We start from the raw sequence: 23888 nt of genomic DNA, 5'->3' as shown, positions 1-23888 counted from the left end.
AAACAGACACACAGACAGACACCAAACGCACACTTGGACCAATTTAGCGTCAGCAATCTACCAAACCTATATGTCTTTGGAGAGTGGGAGGAAACCGAATCACCCAGAGGAAATCCACATAGACATTGGAATAACATGCAAACTCCATACAGGGATGACCCGGGATGTGAACCTGGGACTCCTTACGGCATGTTCAATATTTCAGTTTTTGTAAAAGGATATCACAGTTTGGGCGGCACGGTGGTGCAGTGGGTAGCGCTGCTGCCTCGCAGTTGGGAGACCTGGGGACCTCGGTTCGCTTTCCGGGTCCTCCCTGCATGGAGTTTGCATGTTCTTCCCCTGTCTGTGTGGGTTTCCTCCCACAGTCCAAAGACATGCTGGTTAGGTGGATTGGCGATTCTAAATTGGCTCTCGTGTAAGCTTGGTGGGTGGGTGGGTGTGTTTGTGTGTGTCCTGCGGTGGGATTGGTTCCTGCCTTGTGCCCTGTGTTGGCTGGGATTGGCTCCAGCAGACCCCCGTGACCCTGTGTTCAGATTCAGTGGGTTGGAAAATGGATGGATGGATATCACAGTTTAAAAAAAACACTGCATTTAAACCTGAAGGAGCCAATGAGTGCTTTTTGTTTTATTTTAATACTTTCTTTTTTTTTTACTAGTGAGTAATCTGAATCCACACTTTCATATTTTAATGACTTAATGTGATTAGCGTCACTGCTGTTTTAGACATGCTTCAGTGGCACGGAGGAGTATCCCTACATTTCAGAGCATGTAGAATTCCTCAACAAAGGAATAATCAGCATTTATAAGTACAGTCTTTCTTTAGATGGAACAGTCACTTCTTGGCATTTGTTGTTTGTGGGGTGAGCATGCGTATAAGTTAACTAATAACTGGCATATTCTGCATTGTGTTAGTAGGACATATCTAGTTGAACAAAATTCACTCTGTTCACTGTTCAAATTCATGTTTAACTTTATTCTCCTTTTCACATGTTGAACTGAAATGGCTACAAACAAAAAAGTTGAAAATAGTAGGATCAGCTGTTTTATAGCCTACTACATGTCTGCTGTTGCACCGAGCGAGTGAGAACTCATAAGAAGAGGGCAAACATGGGAAAAGAGAAGCACACAGGAGAACTCATGCTGCACATTTGAAACCCCCACCTTTGAATGTCTAAGCACCAACTACCTACATAAGCATTAAACATGAAATAAACTGCTCAGCCTTTCTGTCATGTTAGCAAACCTTCTAGAGCAGGGGTGGGCAAAGTTGTTCCTGGAGGGCCGCAATGGCTGCGGGTTTTTGCTCCAACCCAATTGCTTAAGAAGAGCTTATTGCTCAAGTGACACTTCTGATTCACTTTAGTGGTCTCGCTCGTTAAGATTTTGAACCCTTATTTCTTATTTTAGTCTTAAACAGTTGTATTCTTGGTTTTGAATTGCTCCTTATTAGCAATAACATGCAAATAACAAAAGAGACCAGGGGGGTATTTTTCGTACGTGGATTACTCGCTTAACCGGATGTAATTGTTGACAATTTGGCCTGATCCTGGATCTGTCGGTTTTTTTGAAACTCTTGCTGGAAGTGTTGTCATAGCAACACATCCAAATCCACAAACCTGCTCGGAGCAGGTTTGTTCTGCGTAAACAAGGATTAGTTTACACACGTGATCAGTGACGGTGTGGAAGTCATCCAGTCAGGGCTTCGCCGTTCATGAATGAGCGACTAATTGATATTGGTGTGCAAATTATAGGAAGAGAATTTCATATAAAGAGGGTTTTGCGCGATCGGCAAGATCCTTTATTGCCCCCGGAGGAAATTCTTTACGAAAGATACCGCTTTAGCCGAGGGGGAATATTGTACCTCAAAGATTTATTAGCTCCGTATATTCGAAGTCAAACTCGGCGAAGTCAGGCTCTCACAACCACACAGACAGTAGGCATTGCTTTGAGGTTTCTTGCAAGCGGCACTTTTTTATATACTGTAGGCGATGCGGAACAGCTATCGAAAAGTGCAGTTTGCCAGGCAATTCGTAAAGTCTGTTTGGCTCTGAAACATTTCCTTTAGGTTTTCATTGTGTTTCCTGGACACCTGCGTGTGCAGACAATAAAAGAGGCGTTTCATGCCATTGCAGGTAGGTAATACACAGGCTAAAACACCCACAGTTCCACGAAGAATCTCAATCAGCCTAACATTCTCATTACCAGGATTTCCAAATGTGATTGGGTCACATGGAACTGATCAGAGTGGAGTTTGATCAAACATTATTTGGAAAGTGTACCTCTCCTCCTGATGAATAATCAGACACAGTGTCTTCATCAAATATTTGACCTTCGTTAATATCTCGTTGGTCAGACACAGGTTCAAGGGATATGACATTCCTTGCAACTGACCCAACAAAAAAGAGGGCTATATGGAACATACCTATAGCACACATGGAGGACAAATATGCAATGACCATCCTTTACCTGAAATGAAGTGACCACTACTTCCTGCCACTGGTTCTGAGGAGGAGCTTCCCCCTGGAATGCCCTCAGAAACAGGGCGATGGGCATTTTGCTGGAGAGCCAACTCTTCTGCAGGGGTTAGGTCTGGACCGCGTGGACCTCCACCTGTTTTTTGCTTGTCTGCCTCCTTATTAGCTTTAAAATTAATGTTTTTTATATTATATATGATTCTTCATGTCAACAATTCTTTAAATAGTTATATACCAATATTTACCAGTTTGAAGTATATTCTTGTACTTCACTTTAACCTGTTCCCATGTTCTCCTTGTGCTCACGTTTGATCTGGAATTATGACATATTAAATAATAATTAATCTGACACATAGGTAATGAAACGCTGCATTCACTAAGTACAATGTACACTACTTAGCGTTTAATTTTTTTGGCCACTTTTTGCCAGCCGTCTTTTCTGGTCTGGGCTGCTTTTGCAGTGTTACCCCTTGTGTATATTAAATCTTGAAATTCTTCGTGTCCTTCGAATAAAAGGTCTTGCGCCGCGTGTGTGAAAAAAAAATGCGCCCGTTCTTTCGTCATTTTGTTACAGCCTATCAAAGACTTGCTGATCATGTTTTCTAGACTCAATATATATGGGCTTTTCACTCAGCGCGGGCACGCGCATTCATCTCGTATGATTAGATCCAGCTAGACTAATCTAATACACAGCTGCGTTTGAAAAACCGACCTATCTGGATGAGTTTCACTGGCATTAACTCATTCAAGATGAGGCACCTGATCTCGGATGGTTTAAGCGACGTACGAAAAATACCCCCCAGCAGTCTCCATTTAGCTTGTTACTGTTTACACCTCTGTGTATTTATCAGGCACTATTGGGTTTAATTAAATACTTGGAAGGAAAAGTGAAGAGAAAAAAGTGAAGGACTGAGAATTACTCCTCCGTTTTAGCCTTCAATTCATTTGGATGATATCCTTAGAAAGGGGGAAAAAATCTAAGATATGAGAATGACCTGACATAGCAGAGCACTAACAAGCTATGAAATTAAATTATTGGCAAGAATTGCTTTCTAATTAAGCAACCGGGTGAGAACAAAAACCTGCAGCCACTGTGGCCCTCCAGGCCTGACTTTGCCCACCCCTGTTCTAGAGGCATAATGCAGGCCACGTGTCCTTTCAGTGCTCAACAGAATACACTAAAATGATAAACATTAAATCTGTCAGTTTTGAATTGCTGTAATTTAACACTTAGTTCATGTTTCTGTTTAAACATTTGCACATTGCTGATTCTTTATACAAAACATTTATCAATTTCCTTGGGCTTTAACATCTCTGCTGCATATCCCAGCCTGACTGGGAGGGCCCTCAGGTATCGTTTGGATGTCTACCGGTAACCCTAGAGGCCTTATTTTCTACATTGAATATTCTGCATGTAAGAATCAGTTAGGCATTCCTAGTGTACTCATCCCTCAGGTCTCTATGTGAGGAGGCCATGTTGCCATGGAGCGGTAATAAGAGTCTAAGAAATGCTGAAGCCTGTGAAAGTAAATCTGCTGCCCATCTGTCACCTGCAGTGAGCCTCTTCACGCAACAAGCAACCAGCTCCTGACATACCTTTCTACATCTGTGTAAAAAAAAAAGATTCTGTACCTAGCAATCACTTTTGGGTGGGGTTCCATGAAACCCTGAACAGTTTACAGTATTTCATATTTTTTACAAGGGAACAATAAAAATTCACCATGTGCTTTAATAGTAGCCACTGCATGCTTGGTGGTCCCTTGATCACAGACCACAAAATTATTCATCCATAAGTCCATTCATTTTGAACCTGTTCTATTGATGGTAACAAAGATGGGCAGCCCATTCCAGCAACACTGGGGGAAGAAGGCAGAAACCAGCCAATTTAACTTCTCCAATTAACCCAACACATATATTTTTGGAATGAGACAAGAAAACCGGATTGCCCCTACGTATATCATCCATTTTATAACATTCATATGCAGTGCAAGGATAGTTGATGTCTGTTCTTGTTTATTACGCCTGAAAGTGTTCAAAATTTACACAATAAAGATATTTCATTTTTTAAATACATTTAAAATATCTTTTTGGCAGTACATACTAATAAGAGAGAGATTGATAATATTTCTTAATAAATGATATGATTCACTTTACAGTTTACAATAAACATACTGTATTGTATTATTACTCAATGTGAGCAGATGGAGATATATTTTAATATAAAAATAGATCATTTGTTACATTCATGTCAGGATTAATTTCCATTCATTTTCCTAACCCACTTATCCAGGGCAGGGTTTCAGAGAAGCTGGAGCCTCTCTCAGCACACTGCAAAAAAATGCAATCTAAGCAAATGAAAAGTATTTATTTCATGACATTAAATCTTGTTTTCCTTAGTGTAAGAATTATTGACTTATCAAAAAAAAATTGTATTTATGATGTTTTAACTTACTTTAAGAAATTTTGTCAAGTAAATTTTATTTACCCCATTGGCAGATATTTTTGCTAAATAAAAGCAAAACAACTCCATTTAAAGTTTTTTTGTCTAATTTTTGTATATGCATTTTTTGCAGGGGCGGTATGGTGGCGCAGTGGGTAGCGCTGCTGCCTCACAGTTAGGAGACCCGGGTTTGCTTCCCGGGTCCTCCCTGCGTGGTTTGCATGTTCTCCCCGTGTCTGCGTGGGTTTCCTCCGGGCGCTCAGGTTTCCTCCCACAGTCCAAAGACTGGTTAGGTGGATTGGCGATTCTAAATTGGCCCTAGTGTGTGGGTGGGTGTGTTTGTGTGTGTCCTGCGGTGGGTTGGCACCCTGCCCGGGATTGGTTCCTGCCTTGTGCCCTGTGTTGGCTGGGATTGGCTCCAGCAGACCCCTGTGACCCTGTGTTCGGACTCAGCGGGTTGGAAAATGGATGGATGGATTTTTTGCAGTGCAAACATCGAGCACAAGGCAGCTACAACACCTGGATAGGGTGCCAATCCATTACAGGGTGTTGTATACGCACACACACACACATTAGGGCAAATGTTACAATGCCAGTTCACCTAACCTGCATGTCTTTGGACTGTGGGAGGAAACTGGAGCGTGAATCTTGGCCTCTGCACTGCGAGGTAGCAGTGCTACTACTGTGCCATCTTACTGCCCATGTCAGGATTATATCATTTATAAATACAGTAAATCAAAAAAAAAAAAAATGTTTTTCAAATGTGCACTTATAATTTATTCATCTTAGAAAGACAGCTTAAAAAATGAGTGCTCAACCAAGATGATATTTCTTTTGTTAACCATTGACTAATAAAACAGAATGCTGATTTTTTTATGGGTGAAAATGTTGATAACAATATACAATACTTGGGTAGATTAAAAAAATAATGCTTTATTAGTAGAACTAAACATTGGCCACATACTTGTTTTCTGTATATAGTGAAAAAAGTAAAAGGTTTAACATAGGGCTTACCAAGAAAGGTGCAATATATCATTATGCAATAAAACCTGAGGAATGATTGTTTGATGACTTCTCTTTTTCAGGTTCAGTCACACCTGCGCTTTAGTTGGAGAGCAGATCTATGTGTTTGGTGGATGCTATTCTGAGGACATCTTTTACAATGATGTCCACATCCTGGAGACAGGTAATTCTAAATTCAAATACAGCAGCCCGCAGTATAGTACAGCATGTTAATGGGGTGCATTCATGAAAGCATTTTGGAAACAATGGAAATACAGTACTCCTCAGGAACTGGGAAGAGTCTTGTGAAGTTGGAAATTCATGTTCTGAAAAAGCCAAGTGGTGTTCTACATTTTTATGATGTATTTGTTTGAAACTGTTAATGTTTCTCCTCAAATGTTCATCACAGTTTAACATATTTTGGGATCTGCACCCATAATTCTGTTAAAATAACTTGCGGCCACTAGAGGGAATACCAGTGCCCCAAACCCAAGACACAACTACCACAGACACAGTCCTGGCTTTAAACAAAGTTTTGTATTTAACAACCAAAATGTACCTTGTAGAGGTTTCTTTCTCAAACTGCTGCAAAGGGTTCCAACAGCTGACAGTACAACACAGCATGGCATTTTTTTCAGTTCTTTATTCACCTGCTGCCATCCAGATGAGTGTTGTCTGTCTCCTTTCCTGACTCCAGCTCCCTGACCAAGTCTATGGCTCTCTTTTGACTCCTGTCCTGGGAGTGCTTCCAATACTTCCTCTATTTCCTCCTTAAAACACTTCTGGGTCAGGCTGGAACAGAACAGTTCTTGTATCATCACTATCCAAGAGCTTCCCCAGCAGTCCCCCACAGAACCCGAAAGGGCTCGCCCCTGGTTCCATAACTTTCATGCTGCCCCATAATGGGGCTAACCAGATGGGATGCTGCTACCCAATGTACATGGGAACACTCGGCCCATAGCAGGCAGTCACCCACTGTACTGTATTTCCCAGTTCCCCAAGTCCATCCTGGATGTCGCTCAATGGCTTTTAGGGTGCCAGCCCTGATATAGCCACTGTAATGTCCTTCAACATCTCTGTCCTGACACAGAAAGGAGATGCTGTCCCTCCCTTGCTGACCTTTCGTTATCAAGGCCTCCTGGAAAAGTAAGGTAGAGGGTCCCATACTGGCTGGGACTCTGGTTCATCCCTCACAAATTGTGTTAGTTCTAGATTTATGATGTTAGTTGTCAACTCTTAATTGAGCCAGATTTTATGGACTCAGATTGTGTATGTCCTGTAATGGGCTGCCATGCTGCCAGGAAAGGATCTGTAGCTCAAGATCATGGATTGGACTGAGCATGTTTAGATGATAGGTAGATGGACACTTTTTGTCAGTTTGGACAATCTATAGACTTATAATGTTATGATCGTTCATTCTTAATGGTTTGATAAGCACTATATTCTGAAATTTGCTTCGATACACTTCATTTTATCAAGTTAAACAAGCCTTCCCTTTATTTAATTCTCCAATATTTGTTGGAATTTTTTGGTTTGCTACTTTAGTGGTTCATGACTTTTAAAAGCCTATACAACCTTACATTTTTGGACAGAAGACACCAAAGCAAAGCATCACCAAGGCAGACAACACTTGTATGTTTAAGTAGTATAAACACTACAGTGGGTGCAGGATGTGCACACTTGCAGCAAAGCAGAGATAGACAGACATGCCAACTCAGTACGTGTGGAGCTCCCTAAATATGCGTTCACTATGACTTGTTTATAATTGTCTGTCTCCACGTCATGCATAGTGAACAAACTTGGTACTTTGGATTTAGTCTGACTCTTCTTGGCACCTCGTTCTTGGCTAATGCTAATACGAGTCATGTTCCTAGCACTCGTTAGTTGCATTCTGTTGCCAATTGCCATTAATGTAGGGGTTTTTTGTTTTAATAGTGAATTGGAAGTCCTTTCTAATGTTCTCTGTAATAAAAGTTGCACACGTTATTTTATGCACTTTCTAATATCCATACTAGTCCTTGAAGTAGGCTGGCACCTGCAGTATTCTGTTCAGCCGCTGAGTACCTGTGGTAAATTATTGAATACTGGCACTTCAGGCTCGGACCCTCCTTCATATCTTCATTGTAATCTATGTCTCAAATTAAAAAGATCTTTGAAATAATATACATATAACAGTGCGTTCAAAACTCTAAGGGGGGCTCAATTACAAAACAGTGTCAAATTTACACAGTATTGTAAGGAGGAATAGGAAGCCAAGAGAAACTGAATGAACTAGCAATGATTTGATTCCAATTCAAAGGACTGATCCATACTGTGATTTTTGAGAAACCATACTTTTCTTGCTGTGTTATTATAACCGATCAGCATTAACAATTTTCACACTCACATAAGCTCTCTCCTAGCATGGCACTGAGTTGCTGCTGGCTCTGAATAAGCAAGAAGAAAATAATGGTTGCCTTTCAATTCAAAAATAAAAAAATCATCTGTTTAATTCTTTATCAATTCATATGTGTGTAATATATATATATATATACATATATCTATAGCGCCCTCCACAATTATTGGCACCCCTGGTTAAGATGTGTTCTTAGGCTTCTAATAAATTGGCTTTTTTTTTCCCAAATAATACAGGCTCACAACACAAAAAAGAGAAAAATCCAACCTTTAATTGAAGTACGTTTATTCTTTGGGGAAAAAAAATCCACATTAAGAAATACAATTTTTACATGAAATTATGTGTGCCACAATTATTGGCACCCTTGCTGTTAATATTTCGTACAACCCCCTTTTGCCAACAAGACGGCACTCAATCTTCTCCTATAACATTTTCCCACCCCTGTTCTAGAGGCATAATGCAGGCCGCGTGTCCTTTCAGTGCTCAACAGAATACACTAAAATGATAAACATTAAATTTGTCAGTTTTGAGTTGCTGTAATTTGACACTTAGTTCATGTTTCTGTTTAAACATTTGCACATTGCTGATTCTTTATACAAAACATAAAGGTTGGAGAATACAGAGACAGGGATTTTTGACCATTCCTCTTTGCACAGTCTTTCTAGATCGTCCAGAGTCCAGGGTCCTTTCTTATGCGCTCTCCTCTTCAGCTCACCCCACAGGTTTTCAATGGGGTTGAGGTCTGGGGACTGAGATGGCCATGGAAGGAGCTTGATTTTGTGTTTTCTGAGCCATTTTTGTGTAGATTTTGCCATATGTTTAGGGTCATTATCCTGCTGGAAGACCCAATGACAACCCATCTTCAGCTTTCTGGCAGAGGCCACCAGATTTTGATTTAAAATGTCCTGGTATTTCAAGGAGTTCATGATGCCATGCACCCTAACAAAGTTCCCAGGTCCTTTGGAAGAGAAACAGCCCCACAAAATCACAGATCCTCCACCATACTTTACAGAGGGCATGAGGTGCTTTTCCGCATACTCATTCTTGGATTCACGCCAGACCCACTTAGAATGTTTGTTGCCAAAAAGTTCAATTTTAGTCTCATCTGACCAAAGCACACGGTCCCAGTTGAAGCCCCAGTACCACTTAGTAAACTCCAGGCATTTACGTTTGTGATTGGAGGTGAGAAAAGGCTTTTTCCTTGCATGTCTCCCAAACAGATTGTTGGCATGGAGATAGCGTCTTATGGTTGTCATGGAGACTTTGTGACCCCAAGATACCATTCAGTGCGCTTTGGAAAATGTTTTACTTCTCTTATCATCCTCCTCACTGTGCGTGGTGGCAAGATAAACTTGGGTCCTCGTCCAGCCTTGTTTGTCACTGTTCCCGTTGTTTTATTCTTCTTTATTATTCCTCTGACTGTAGATACAGGCAGGTTTAGGCGAGTAGCTATTTTCTTGTAGCCATTACCTGACTTATGAAGGTCAACACACATCTGCCTTACTTGAACGGCATGTTCTCTTGTCTTTCCCATGTTGAAGTGTGGCTAAGAGCAATAGGACTCTGTGTCACATCATATTTATACCCCCAGGGACACAGGGAGTCATTAATTACTAATTAAAAGTTCCAATTTTATCTGATCAACTTTAAAAACTAAACTAGAAATTACAAAAATGCTTCAATTACATTTATTTTATAGGAATTGTTAGGGGTGCAAATAATTGTGGCACACATGATTTCATGTAAAAAAATTTATTTCTTAATGTGGGATTTTGTTCCTAAATGAATAAATGCTCTTCAATTAAAGGTTGGATTTTTCTTTTTTTGTGTTGTGAGCCTATATTTTTTGGGGAAAAAAATAATTTATTAGAAGCTTAAGAACACATCTTAACCAGGGGTGCCAATAATTGTGGAGGGCATGTATATAAATATATAGTGTAAGAAACTCCACACAGAGTCATAGCAAGGTTTGGGGCAGCCACCCATATATTTGGTATCTTGGCTGTAAAGTCGCAAAAAAGTTATAAAGTGCTGCTGTGCACAAAACCGAGTCCATAACAGAACTGAGGGAATAAGGAAAAGGTGGAGGCTTTTAAAGGGGAAGACAGGCAGTGAAGTCAGAGGGGTCGGGTTCATAAGGGTCTTCAGCCATAGGCTCGACATGACATCAAAGGGGCCGGAGACGGCAAGGTCGTCTTCCATAGGCTCAGAGCCGGAAGTGATGTCAACAGGGCCAGGTGGAATCTCCCATGGATGGTCTGTAGGGAAGCGAGAAAAAGAATCAGTGCACTCTGACACATCCTGGTCTGATTCAGAATTGCCCTTACTCAAGCCCTTTAGCTGCCTCCCATGCGCACGTGTGTGACAATATATATATATATATATATATATATATATATATATATATATATATATAAATAATATTTTTAAAATACAAATTTGATTTTTTTTTTCTTATGAAAAATTTATTAATGGATGGGTCTAGGAGTCTGATGTGTGCTTACGACCCCCCAATGGCCACTCCTAATAGGGTCCTACTTTTTCTTACTTGAAATGGAATTAATGGTGACCTGTTTCTTCGGTCCAGTTTTGTCTACTGTCATAAATATTGTCAGCTCCAAATATTGTCAGCTCTATAAGGACACCTCTACCTCTGGGGTTGATGAACTATGACAGTGTACACCTGTTACGACTGCATTATTTATTTAATTTTTTGCTTTTTTAGAGATCTACTACTCAAACTGTTTTTTTTTTGTGCATGCTCCAGAATTCAATTCCAATATTAGCTTTTTGATTGAGTGGTTATTTTTGTTTTTGCCATTTTTTGAATTATACATGATTGCAGTTCTTTTGTCTCCATGTCATCAGGGCAGCTCCTACATTGTCTGGGGTATGCTTTCACAGGTCGTGAACTTTAGTTAAATGACGCAATGGTTTTAAAAGGTCATCCCTGGGACAATTTCCTATCTGGATTTGCAGGTTTCAAAACCCTTTATACAGTAAAAAAATCACTTATTCTTAAGTTGTTTTTAGCTTTTGGGTCATTCCTGAAATTTTTTACAACAGCAGAGCATCGACAACAACCAGCATGACAAAGGAGAGGCGAGTGATAATTTCAGGATCTCAATGAAGGACATGCTGTTTTTAAATTTAATATTTACTGTCATACTTTCATTAGAAAACATTTTAACTGGTTTCTATAACTTCTGGAATTACTACAGTTATTATTATTTCATTGCTTTGTCCAGACCTACTTAGAGAATTTTATGAGTTGTTCAGTGTCACTTATTGGTAGCCTTGAAAGCTGAGAGCGGTGAGAAGTGTGACATCACTGCACCACCACTATAAAAGATTGTGGCATGCATATTTGTTAGAACCTTACATTAAAAAAGAAAAACTAACAACGTTAACCTAGTATTAAGACAGCTCAAATAAAAAACAAAATGAAAAGGTTAGTTTAGTAATGACAGGAAGGATTTTGTGAGAATGATGTATGAGGTAAGACGCAAAATTTCCTGGAATCGTTCAATATCATAGGAGTAGGTTGTGGTTATCGAATATGCCACTAGATATCGTTTGCGAACAGCCTGGTTAATCAGTCATCAAGTTGATCAAGTGCGTATTTTATATATTTTGTCTATATTATTCTACAATCACACATGTAACCTGTGTGATTTTCTTTCACTATTGCACTTGGCAGATTTTCAAGAGATAATGTTGATAGCATTTATCAACTTTGACAGAGTTTGTTCTCTGTAAACAGGCTGTTAATCAATGACATTACATTGATCTGATGATGTGTCTACGAAAAAGCATCAGGGAAAACGTCCACAGAGGCAGTGCACCCAAAACTAAATCTTGCGTGATGACAATGATCATACACACACTGTGTTGTCAGACAGAGTTTTTGACTAAAAACAATGTGGTTTATTATTCACCCCTTCTATTTTTGCCAAATCTTGCTGTATGTCCCAAAATTAAAATTGAGACTTAAGGTTAGATTTGCTACCATAGAATAAAGCAAGTTAAAAAAGGAAGAGGCTCTAGATGTGGCAACAAAAGATGAGTGCAGAACACTTTCCAGAAATCTGTGAATTGCTGGGACAAGTGCAATGCTTCTTAAGGAGTATTTTAAGTAAGACTAAAAGAGAAATGCTTTAAGTATTATAATAAAGTTTTATTTTTAACAATGAGAATTTTCTGGTCCATCTGTAAAACAACCTTTGCAGTTCTGGTAAAAAGAATATTAGGAATAAATAAGATTTAAAGGGATTTATTTAGTTATGACTTTGTCACACTTTTTACCTACAATATTTGATTAAAAGTTTGATTTTGAGAAAATATCTACTAGACTTGAATGTATCAGACCTCTGCTGTTTCATCTCTCCCTAAAAATATAAACACCACTGCCTCTCAAACCATGTCAAAATTTATTATAAATAAATAAATACAATAGACATCACTTATTGTAACAAAAAAGGCTGTAAAATGAAAAGAAATAGTAAAGCAAAATTATTGACTATTGAAACAAAGCTGAGAAACAATTCAGGAAAAACCACTAAAATAACCTTAAGGATTACCAAATTTGACCACCCTAAATGGTTGCAATGAATTTTTCTTTTTTTTTTTTCCTCTTTTTGTTAAAAGTAAAATTTTAAAATATTTTTTAATTCAAGTCATGTCTGTGCAGTGTCTTTCTTTGTGCTTCTATCTACAGCAGACAAAACTTTAAAACTGCCCGATCTTCATAAGAGTATTGGCACTTGATGGTGGTTTCTATAACCCTTTAACAGTCCCCCTGCTTCACCAAGCACAGTGTGATATCTGCTTCTGTCCATTGTGGATTAAACATGATGACCACAAGGACTCTGCCTAACTAAATTCTCTCTGCATGACTCTTTCTATGGAAGCGTAAAAGGTCAAACTCCTCCTGCCTGTGTTTTCATCTTTTAGCAGCTTGTTATATATTTTACCAACTGTTACGCTCACCTAGGCTTCAGCTTTGTCTGAGGTGTATCTCTGGGTCACATAAATTAAACTCCCATAAAGTCCTCACAGACCGTGATCACTGATGGTTACACCAGAAGACAGTCATTCACCACACATGCACAAGCTTTACTCCTGTGCAAATTATAAAAACAGGAAAAAAGTGAAAACCACACTATAGAAAGATACTCATGCACATTTACCACCAACTAAAAACAAGCTTTTAATCCAGTTATATTAGCAAATAACAAATAACTTTACAAACAAACAGAAGATGCAACTTTATCTCATTGCCATGCACTGTATGCTCCTTATATCTGCACATCACCAAGCCAAATGTCTTCCTAGCACAGATATGCAATAGACAGATTTGCACCTGTTGTATTAAAAAGCTTAACAATAAACTTTTGTTAATGAAAGCACAGAGAAATTGAACAATAAAATAGACAGAAATGAAAGAAATTTTATAATTCAGATTAGTGGGAGTTTGAGTTTAGGTTGATGGCATATTTGTCAATTTAAAATTAAATCTACAACATAGTAAATTGTGAATTAGGCAGAGGAGTCTGAACACTTTCTGAATCCACTGTACATAGAAATAGATAGATAGATAGATAGATAGATAGATAGATAGATAGATAGATAGATAGATAGATAGATAGATAGATAGATAGATAGATAGATAGATAGATAGATAAAATGGATAGATAGTTAGTGTAAGAAAAGATGCTGTATTGTGCCCGACCCGACACAGACTGACATGGGAAGCACGTGTAAAATAAACAAATACTTTTTATTTTCTTCGTCTGTGGGCTACGCCTTCTCCGTACCCACAGACAAAACACAGTCCAAAAGCACACCAAGACCACAAACAAAACACTTCTCTTCTGGTACTACCACTCCTCCCAGACAACCTTGTCCTCCTCCACCCGACTCCGGCCCCTTTTTTTTCCACCCAGATGTGCTCCAGGTGCTTGATGATGTTCTTCCGACTGGTGTGGTGGAAGTGCTGCCCTTGCACCCGGAAGCACTCCGGGCATTCCTGGAAGGTCCTTCCTCCACCTTCCCAGGTGTGGCAGAAGTGTCAATCTCCTAGGCTCCACGGTACTTGGGGCGCCCCCTGGAAGTAGCCACGGAGCTTCAGTGGGCTTGAGCCTTCTTGCTCCTTTCCCATGGTCCCCTCAACATCCAGGGCATCCTCGTGGCCTGGGGGGCGTATAGACCACTTCCTGGTCCTTCCAGGCATCCTGGCTGGGTCTGACCCCAGCCTCCTGTGACAATAGATAGATAGATAGATAGACTGACTGACTGCTTGACTGACTGACTGACTGACTTGAAAGACACTGTAAAACAGGTCATATTTAATTGATCCCCAAAAAAAGTTACTACATAAATTTCTGAGGTTCTTTTTAGCAAGTTTTCTCAGAGACTTCACTTGTGGTTCCACCTTTGAATGACCAGAAGCATTTTATTCTATTTAGAGTCAAGAGCTTTGATTGCGTCATCATTTTATCAGCTGCCATGCAGTACTGGCACCTGTGTTGTTGCATGCTGGCACTGCTTGTGTCCTGTTCTAAGGCAATATGAAAATCAAACATTTGCTAGGACCTTCCTATTTTTGTGTGCTTTGAGCTGACTCCAGAAATGCACCATATCCTTTTTTTAAAATGAGATGACATTTCCTTCCATCTGTGACACTGTGCCTTATATCTGTTGGAATGAATTAATTTTATAAATGATGTAAAACTAGGCAATACTGAGTCTGTGAGTACAGACTGGAGAACATGAGAGGGCAGAGAGTATGTATGCAATATCTTAACGTATATATTCTAAAATGTATTTCTGTTTGAATTAGGAACTCTCACATGGACCAAGTGTGAGGTGAAGGGTGAGATACCTCGTGGATGTGCAGGTCAGAGTTTCACAGCTCATCACGACAAGGTCAGTTGGATATTTATATAAACAGACTGTTATAGAGAGATAATGTAAGCACGTCAGCTGCCACATTTATATAGGTAGATTATGGAAACTTAAAGGTGGATATAGGTGGGGAGCTGAGAGAAGTTCCCTAACCAAGTGGGATTTTTTACACCTTTTCAGTTGGATTGCTCTGTAAGTGTAGTCAGTCAAACAGACAGCTGAAGAGTATGTGACAGATAACCTCCTCTTTGAAAGAGTTTCTGGCACAATCATTCATCTGTTTGTGGATGTCAATCATTACAATTACAAAATGATGTTAATCATTTTCTTCTAGCTAATGTTACAGTGTGCTCTTTACTAGCATTTGGCAACAGTTTGCTTCTTGTGACAATAGCAAAATACCCAAAGGAACAGTGGCAAAAAGATTACTTATATATGGAGTGTATGTCACTTGAGGGTGAAACCAGAGACCCAGAAGGGCTCCTAATAGCTTAGACGCTGAACATGAAATCACCATCTTTGTAACCCTGGGCAAATTCTCCTGAATATCCCTGGGTGCCAAGTGTACAAAAACACTTTAAGTTTATATTAGACTGTAATTGGCTTTCTTTTTAAATGTATATTCTTAATATTTTTGTATAATGTCATTTATCAGAGTTTCTGTTTCACATTGTTTCACTTACAAATGGTTGTAACTTAGCATTATTTCTTTAAATTTTTTAATTTTTCTCAATTTATGTAATTGATGTTTCTTAAATTAATCCTTTTGGAGGAATCAATACAAAATTTATGACTACTGTTTGTTTTTAAAATACCTTGTACATTATGCATAGATAGATATAAATATATATACAGTGGATCGATCAGCCATAAAATTAAAAGCACTGGCAGTTTTGTGAAAAACATTGATTATCATATTACAATGACACCAAGTGACAGCCAGTTCTTGAAAGTGATACATTGGGAGCAGGAAGAATCGGCAAGCGTAAGGGTCTGAGCGACTCTGACAAGGGCCAGATTGTGATGGCTAGACAGCAGGGTCAGAGCATCTCCAAAGTGGCAGGACTTGTTGGGTGTTTCTGATATGCAGTGGTTAGTATCTACCAAAAGTGGCCTAAAAAAGGACAACTGGTGAACCTGATATGCGTGGGGAGCAAAGGCTAGCTGGTTTGGTCTAATACACCAAAGAGCTACTCTGGCACAAATTGCTGATAAACTTAAAGCTGGCCATGAGAGAAAGGTGTCAGCTTGCTGCATATGGGGCTGTGTAACCACAGATCGGTCAGCGTGCCTGTGCTGACCCCTGTCCACCACCAAAAGCACCAACAATGGGCATGTAAGCATCAGAACTGGACCATGAAGCAATGGAAGGAGAATGCCTGGTCTGATAAATCACATTTTCTTTTAGAAAATGTGGATGGCCGGGTGAGCATGTGTCATTAACCTAGGAAAAGAGATAGCAGCAAGATGCATTATGGGAAGATGGCATTCAGAGACAGTGTGATGCTTTGAACAATGTTCTCCTGGCTTCTGGCATTGATATGGATGTTACCCTGCCATGTACGACCTGCCTAAAGATAGTTGCAGACCATGTACACCTCTTCATGGAAACAGTATTCTCTGATGGCAGTAGCTTCTTTCAGCAGGATAAGGTGCATCGCTGCTCTGCAAGAAATGCTCAGGAATGGTTTGAGGAACATGACAAAGAATTCAAGGTGTTGACTTGGCCTCCAAATTCCCCAGATCTCAGTCCAAGGGAGCATCTGTGCGATGTGCTGGAAAAACAAGTTCATGGAGGACCCAAATCACAACTTTCAGGACTTAAAGGATCTGCTGCTAATGTGTTGGTGCAGATTCCACAGGACACCTTCTGAGGTCTTGTGGAGTCCATACCTTGATGGGTCAGACCTTCACAATATTAGGCAAGTGGTTTTAATTTTGTGGCTGACTGGTGTGTATAAAAGTAAGTACATGAAATGTTTTTTATGTAGGTGGACATGTCAAACTTTGATCTTCATTTAAACAGTTCCTTTAAACAAGCATGATGCAATTTAAAAAAAGGCACATTTGCTGAATCGATTTGTTTTTTTCATTTAACTACATTACATTTACTTACTTGGCTGACGACTTTATCCAAGGCGACTTACATTTAAGATACAAGTGGTTACATTTCATTTGTTTTTCCCATTGGAGCACAGACTGGTGAAGTGACTTGCTCAGGGTCACACTGTGTCATTAGCAGGATTTGAACCCAAACCTCAGGGTTTGAAGTCCAAAGCCTTAACCACTACACCATACTGCCTATTTTATATTTACAACTCAGTGTAAGTGCTCTAAGCCTACTTAAAAGAGTGTTATATAAAACTAAAATTGAACTAAATTGAAATATTCATCTTATTTTTATTTTTTTTACTTAAGGATATCTACCTTTTTGGAGGAAACCCCAGTGCTCAAAGTAGTGCCCTTTCAGCAACAAATGACATTTTCAAGCTAAGCATTGGTATGTATGGCAAAGCTCTACATTTCCTCCACCTAGTGGTGTAGTTTAGAATTGCAGAGGAATTGAAGAAAGTCATAAATAAGAAACCTAAACGTTTAAATAAATATTAAATGGTATAACATTTATCTTGAATTATAGCCTGTCTGTTTTTCCTTGTTGATTTAATTTCAAGAGAATTAACCATGTGCAGTATTTACAAGAGTCAGATATTCAGTATAGTTTCAAATGTACTTTATGCTTCTCATACATTCCGTACTAAACATTTTGTTTTCTTCCAAATATACAGAGGTGTGGTATGGTTACCATTTCACAGAATGTGCCCTGTAATGAACACCATGTTCTCTTCTTACAGGGCAGGCTAATCAGAAATCAGTGTTGTGATGTCTGCAGTGTTGTTTAGATGTTCAAGACAGCTTCTGGATTAGAAGTCAAAGTGTGCTTAAACATCTAGTTAATTTTAAATATTTGATCTTTCTGTACAGCATACAGTGAGTTTAGATGGTGGGGCGCCACCAGGGGGCGTACCGCCACCCTAACCCGGACAAAGACAGGCAGGACACAATTTCAACTCACCACCCGTGTTTATTTATAATAAAAATGTACAACCACCAGCACTACGACGCGACACACCACCACAGTCCCTTCTCACCACCAGTCCTTCTGCCTCCACTCCTCCTCATGCTTTGTCCTGTTCCTCCCAACTCTGGCCCCTGAATGGTGGGACTGGCCCCTTTTTATAAGGCACCTGGAAGGACCAGGTGCCTAACCAGCTTCTTTCGGACACATTTTCGGGTGTGGCGGAAGTGTGGCCAAATAAGGCCCTGGAAAGGTCCATGTGCGGTAACCACGGATTCCAACAGGGTTGAGCTCCCATGCTTATGACCTGTGGCCCTGCTGGAAACCAGGGGGGCTGCCCTCTGTCGGTCCAGGGGAGAAACTGTCTCAAAAATACTCTCCCCTGGTCCTTCCACACTCTGGGCGTCCTGGCCGGGCAAGAGTTCTGGCCGCCTTCCACAATGGTTTTTTGATACTTAAGATTATTGGATTAATATTACTACCTAAACTGAATGTGTATTTTTCATGGCAAATCTTCAAGTGACCACACAGAAATCAAGATTTTATTTTAAATTACAACTGTCCAAAATAAAGCACCATTCCAAAGCATGACAGTACAGTTTCCATATTTCTCAGATGTGAGCACTTGCAGGTTAGGTGGCTTGCTTAGGGCCACACTGTGAGTTGGTAGTTGTGGAGTCAGCACTGACTTCTTTATGCTGTACAGTCTAATACTTTGTGTCCATGGTCATGTCTGTGTTCCAGTGGGATTCACTGAAAAGAGTTAAATAGGGTTGCTGGGACTAAGTAATCTCTTTTCATGAAGGTAGGTTTCTGCAGTGAGCAGTGTCTCAAAGCACTTTAACAGTCCAGAGAAATAGATAGATAGATAGATAGATAGATAGATAGATAGATAGATAGATAGATAGATAGATAGATAGATAGATAGATAGATAGATAGATAGATAGATAGATAGATAGATAGATAGATAGATAGATAGATAGATAGATAGATAGATAGATAGATAGATAGAACTTCAGGATAGTTATTCACATATTGTTTTTATAAAAATGGTACTACATAGAGGTGAAGTGACTTTCTCAGGGTCACAGTAGCTCAGAGTCAAAGACTGAACTATCTTGTTCTTTAGATGGCCGTCCATTAATCCACCACGCCTCAGTGATATCTATGGTTCATCTGTGCTGGGTTTGGTTCAGTTCTTTACCCAGGACTTTTTGTACGAAAAATATCAAAATGATAATGGCTTTGACATCATATGCAGCCAACATTTTCAGCATATAGGGGGATACTATGGGAGGACACTAGAGGAGTTTTACAGCACCAAGGCTTAAAGGCTCACCTGGTCAGTAAATATTGTATGGAGTGCTTGCCTGTTTTCCCCATATGTGTTCATTTTTTTTATAGATACTCACCTTTTGCTCCTGCATCCCAAAAATTTGCAGGTTAGGTTGTTTGACATCTCTAAAACAGCCCCATATGAAGAAATGTGTCCTGCAGTGAACTGGTGCTTCTGTCCATCTTTGATTCCCCCCTTCCCACCACTCATGTTGGTGTATGTTTTTCACATTGCTGTGTGCACTGCATTTTATAAATTGTGACCACAAAGGTGACAATTGAGCCCCAGACCTCGGACACAATATTGCCCCCAATACAGTCTTGGGTTGAAATAAAGGATTTTATTACAAATAAATCACCAAACATGCACAAACAACCAAACCACAATTATAAAGCCAGTGAATCATTGTTCTCTCCTTCCACTCCTCCTGTTGAGTGTCACCTTTTAAGCTGGAACCGGGAGAGCTTCTGGTGTCACGGTATTTCCTCTTGGAAGCACTTCTGAGTCATATGGAAACCAAAGAGGTCCTCCCCCAAATGTGCCCTCTAATGGCACCCAGGGACCCAGACAGGGCTGCAATGCTGAACTCCAATTCCCATGTAACCCTGCGGGATTCCAAACTGGGATGCCTCAGAAGGACTACTGTTACCCGTCGTATGAGGGATGGAACTGCTCCTGGCCTCCAGCTTTCGCTGGTCCATCCATTACTGTATATGCCTCTGGCCGGACAAGAAGCTGTTTCCTTAATGGTGCCTACAAAATAAGTTTGAATCATGGCAGTAAATGAATTGTTATGATATTAATATTTTAATTAGCTGTGCTACACATCTAAGACAAAATCTAAATAATCATTGTATACTTCATTATTTTATTTAATACATGGGATGTCCATTTGGGTCGGTACAATAATTACCTTTGCGTTTTCATCTTCAATTAGAGCCACCCGTTTTAGTGCTTCCTCTTGGCATTGCTCACTGAACTGAGCATTCTTATAGTTGAAGTGTTTTGCTGGTAAAATATACCGGTGGTCACTACTGCATTGGCCTGGTTTAGTAACTCTAGCCTAGTCACGTCTGGGCTTTAGTTTCTCGACATGCATGCCTTTTATTGGTGTTTTTACTTATCCAATACCCACCACACAAAGTTATTGGTCACTAGCATCACAGCTATAAGCTTCATTCACGTGGCCTGACTGGGTGCAAGAAAGTCGCTACCATGCAATGTATAACAGTGGACAACAGAGAAAAGCCAAGCAAAATGACACCTTTTATTGGCTAACTAAAAAGATTACAATATGCAAGCTTTCGAGGCAACTCAGGCCCCTTCTTCAGGCAAGATGTAATGTTTTCTCTACATTCATAATGGCTAACACGGTACAACACCCTAGTACTACAGTGGACAACAGAAAAGGCAGATAAGACAAGTTTTCTAACTTTAGACTCTTATTTGATATTTTTGCCATTTTTCATTTTTCTGACCCTTCTTCTACATGTTTTGCTTATCTTTAAATCCTTCTTCCTAACTCTAGCAATTAGGCATACACAGAGACACACAGGCAAACACACACAGACGCTTGTTCTTTTATTATTGTGGATTAATACTGTATGATTCCTACAGATTTTTTGTGACATTTCCTCTTATGCTGCTTATTAGGCAATGTGATTTAGTTATTTAGTTTTATTCATATGTTTCAGAGCTGTCTATAAAGCACTCGTTGGCTGGTTCAGTTCCAGATTTGATTCAATGTGTAAACCATGCATAGTCCATTACTGTAACCTGCCTTTGTACCAAGTAAGCTGTGCTGCTTTAAAACATAGCAAAATACAACAAAACTGTCTGTACGCCATAGCCGCATACATTGTGTGTATTACTGATTTATTACAGCAAAGATGAAATGGAAAGTGCCCCTCTATGTGGGAATTCCTCCTTCACGCAGGCATGGACACTCCAGTTTTATTCTTCACAGTCATGTAAGTAAAAGCCTTGCATCTAAAAATGTATCTGTTAACAAATAGCTGAGCTAACAGAAGTTCAACATTAAAATCATCTTCTGAGAAGCATTACAGGGCCATTGGTACTCACACCATTAGGTTTAGAGGCAGTTCCCATTCATAAGTCATAAGGTTGCTGAATGGTCAAATATAAGAATTCAAATATTGTAACACGAGAAGTGGTGCATATGCACCAATCAGCTACAACTTTAAAACCACCCACCTAATATTGTGTAGGACCCCTCATGCCACTCAAACAGCTCTGACCTGTTGGGGCATGGACTCCACAAGATCTCTGGAAGTGTGCTGTGGTATCTGCACCAAGACGTTAGCAGCAGATCCGTTAAGTCCAATAAGATGCAAGGTGGGGCCTCCATGAATTAGACTTAGTTTTTCAGCACACCTCACAGATGCTCAATCAGACTGAGATCTGGGCCATATGAAGGCCAAGTCAACACCTTGAATTCTTTGTCATGTTCCTTAAATCATTCCTGAGCAATTTTTTGTAGTGTAGCAGGGCGCATTATCCTGCTGAAAGAGGCCATTGTCATCAGGGAATAATGTTGCCATGAAGGGGTGAATGTGGTCTGCAACAATCTTTAGGTAGGTGGTACATGTCAAAGTTACATCCACATGAATGCTAGGACCCAAGGTTTCTTAGCAGAACATTGCTCGGAGAATCACATTGCCTCTGTCGGCTTGCCTTCTTCCCATAATGCACCCTGCTGTCATCTCCTCCCAAGGGAAACAATGCACATGCACCTGGTCAACTACATGATCAGTGGTTCATCCTACCAAGTCAACCTTACCATTGCTCCTTGATCCAGTTCTGATGCACACATCCAATAAGAAAATGTGATTCATCAGTGTGATGCAATGTGGTTCTGACACGTTTCTCTCATGGCCAGCATTAAGTTTTTCAACAATTTGTTCTACAGTAGCTCTTCAGTGGGATTGGACCAGATGGACTAGCCTTCAACCCCATGCACATAAATAAGCCTTGGGCACCTCTGACCCTGTTTGCTGGTAGACCTGTTATCTTTCATTGGACCACTTTTGGAAGGTGCTGACCACTTCATACTGGAAACACCCCACAAAATCTGCTGCTTTTTTGGAGGTGCTCAGACCCACTCATCTAGCCATCATGATTTGGCCATATCATAGTCACTCGGATCTGTACTGTATACTTGGCCATTTTTCTTACTTCCAACACATCATCTTCAAGAACTGACTGCCCAGTTGCTGCCTAATATATCCCGACAGGTGCCATTGTAAAGAGATATCCAACGTCATTCATTAGAACCTGTCAGTGAGTTTAATGTTGTCCATAGGTTATGTATATACTACATGATAACTACTGTATATATATATATTTTAATTTTTTTTGTGTTGTATTTTTGTCAACTCTTCTGAGGAGACAAGAAAGGATGAATATTATTATTCCATCTACACATTACAATAAACTTGACAGAATTCAAACATTAGAATTTTTAATTTTGCTAGGTTCTTATATACTTTTGCTATCATTGCTGTTGGTTATATACCACTCTTATTTTTTATGGTTTAGATGTACATATTTGGAGGAGTTAATGAAGAGCAGGAGTTTAATGATTTGAAAGTGATGAAGCTAATAAATCCTTCTGAAAGGCAGCCAAGTAAGTTTCCTTTTTTTGTTAAATAAGTTCCGAGTGGTCTGCACAGTAATACAGGACATGTTTTCCCCGTTTTGTTTCAATTTCCTGCAGACATTCAGTTTCCCTTCCAAATTCCTAATCTGTACATGTTAGGTTAATCTGGAGGCTTTACACTTGTCCAGGATGTGTCTTACGATGGCCGATCTCTTATCCAAGGCTAGCTTCTGTTTTATGTCCATTGTTGATGAGAAGGTCAGGGGTTCCTCAGGATTCTGCTATGGAGATAGCAGGTTCAGAAAATTAATGTAAATGGATTGGCCATCACACCAGCTTCAGTTTTTTTTTCCATTTTTGGAGCAATTTCTATTGAATGTAAAATACAAGATTACTGTATTTTGACACAAATATATTTAAACTTGAATAATAACATTTGTAATTTTCATTAAAATAATTTTAAAAATCTATTTTTATTGTTGCCTTTGTCAGTAATCTGACCCATCCTGAACTTAAAATTTTGCACTTGCTCCTCTGATCAACATCTAGTATTTTTTGCTATTTTTAACAGTACCAATTTTTGAAACCTCAAGAGAAAGATCTACACCAAACCTACAATGTGAAAATTGGATGTTCTGTG

At 39.6% G+C, this 23888-nt stretch overlaps 1 protein-coding gene across 1 annotated transcript in view; it reads left to right on the top strand.

The window, feature by feature from the left end:
* Positions 1-23888, top strand: part of zmp:0000001301 (rab9 effector protein with kelch motifs) — a 75164-nt gene that overhangs the window by 24782 nt on the left and 26494 nt on the right. The window contains exons 8-12 of the mRNA XM_028804843.2: positions 5999-6099; positions 15152-15237; positions 17635-17716; positions 21514-21599; positions 23188-23275. Coding sequence (XP_028660676.1) covers positions 5999-6099; positions 15152-15237; positions 17635-17716; positions 21514-21599; positions 23188-23275 — 443 coding nt within the window. The remainder of the gene's footprint in view (positions 1-5998; positions 6100-15151; positions 15238-17634; positions 17717-21513; positions 21600-23187; positions 23276-23888) is intronic.

The sequence above is a fragment of the Erpetoichthys calabaricus genome, chromosome 7 (assembly GCF_900747795.2).
Source record: "Erpetoichthys calabaricus chromosome 7, fErpCal1.3, whole genome shotgun sequence".
In the NCBI taxonomy this organism is placed as follows: domain Eukaryota; kingdom Metazoa; phylum Chordata; class Cladistia; order Polypteriformes; family Polypteridae; genus Erpetoichthys; species Erpetoichthys calabaricus.
Note: the sequence above shows the minus strand (reverse complement) of the source record. Positions and strands in the feature narration are given on the sequence as shown.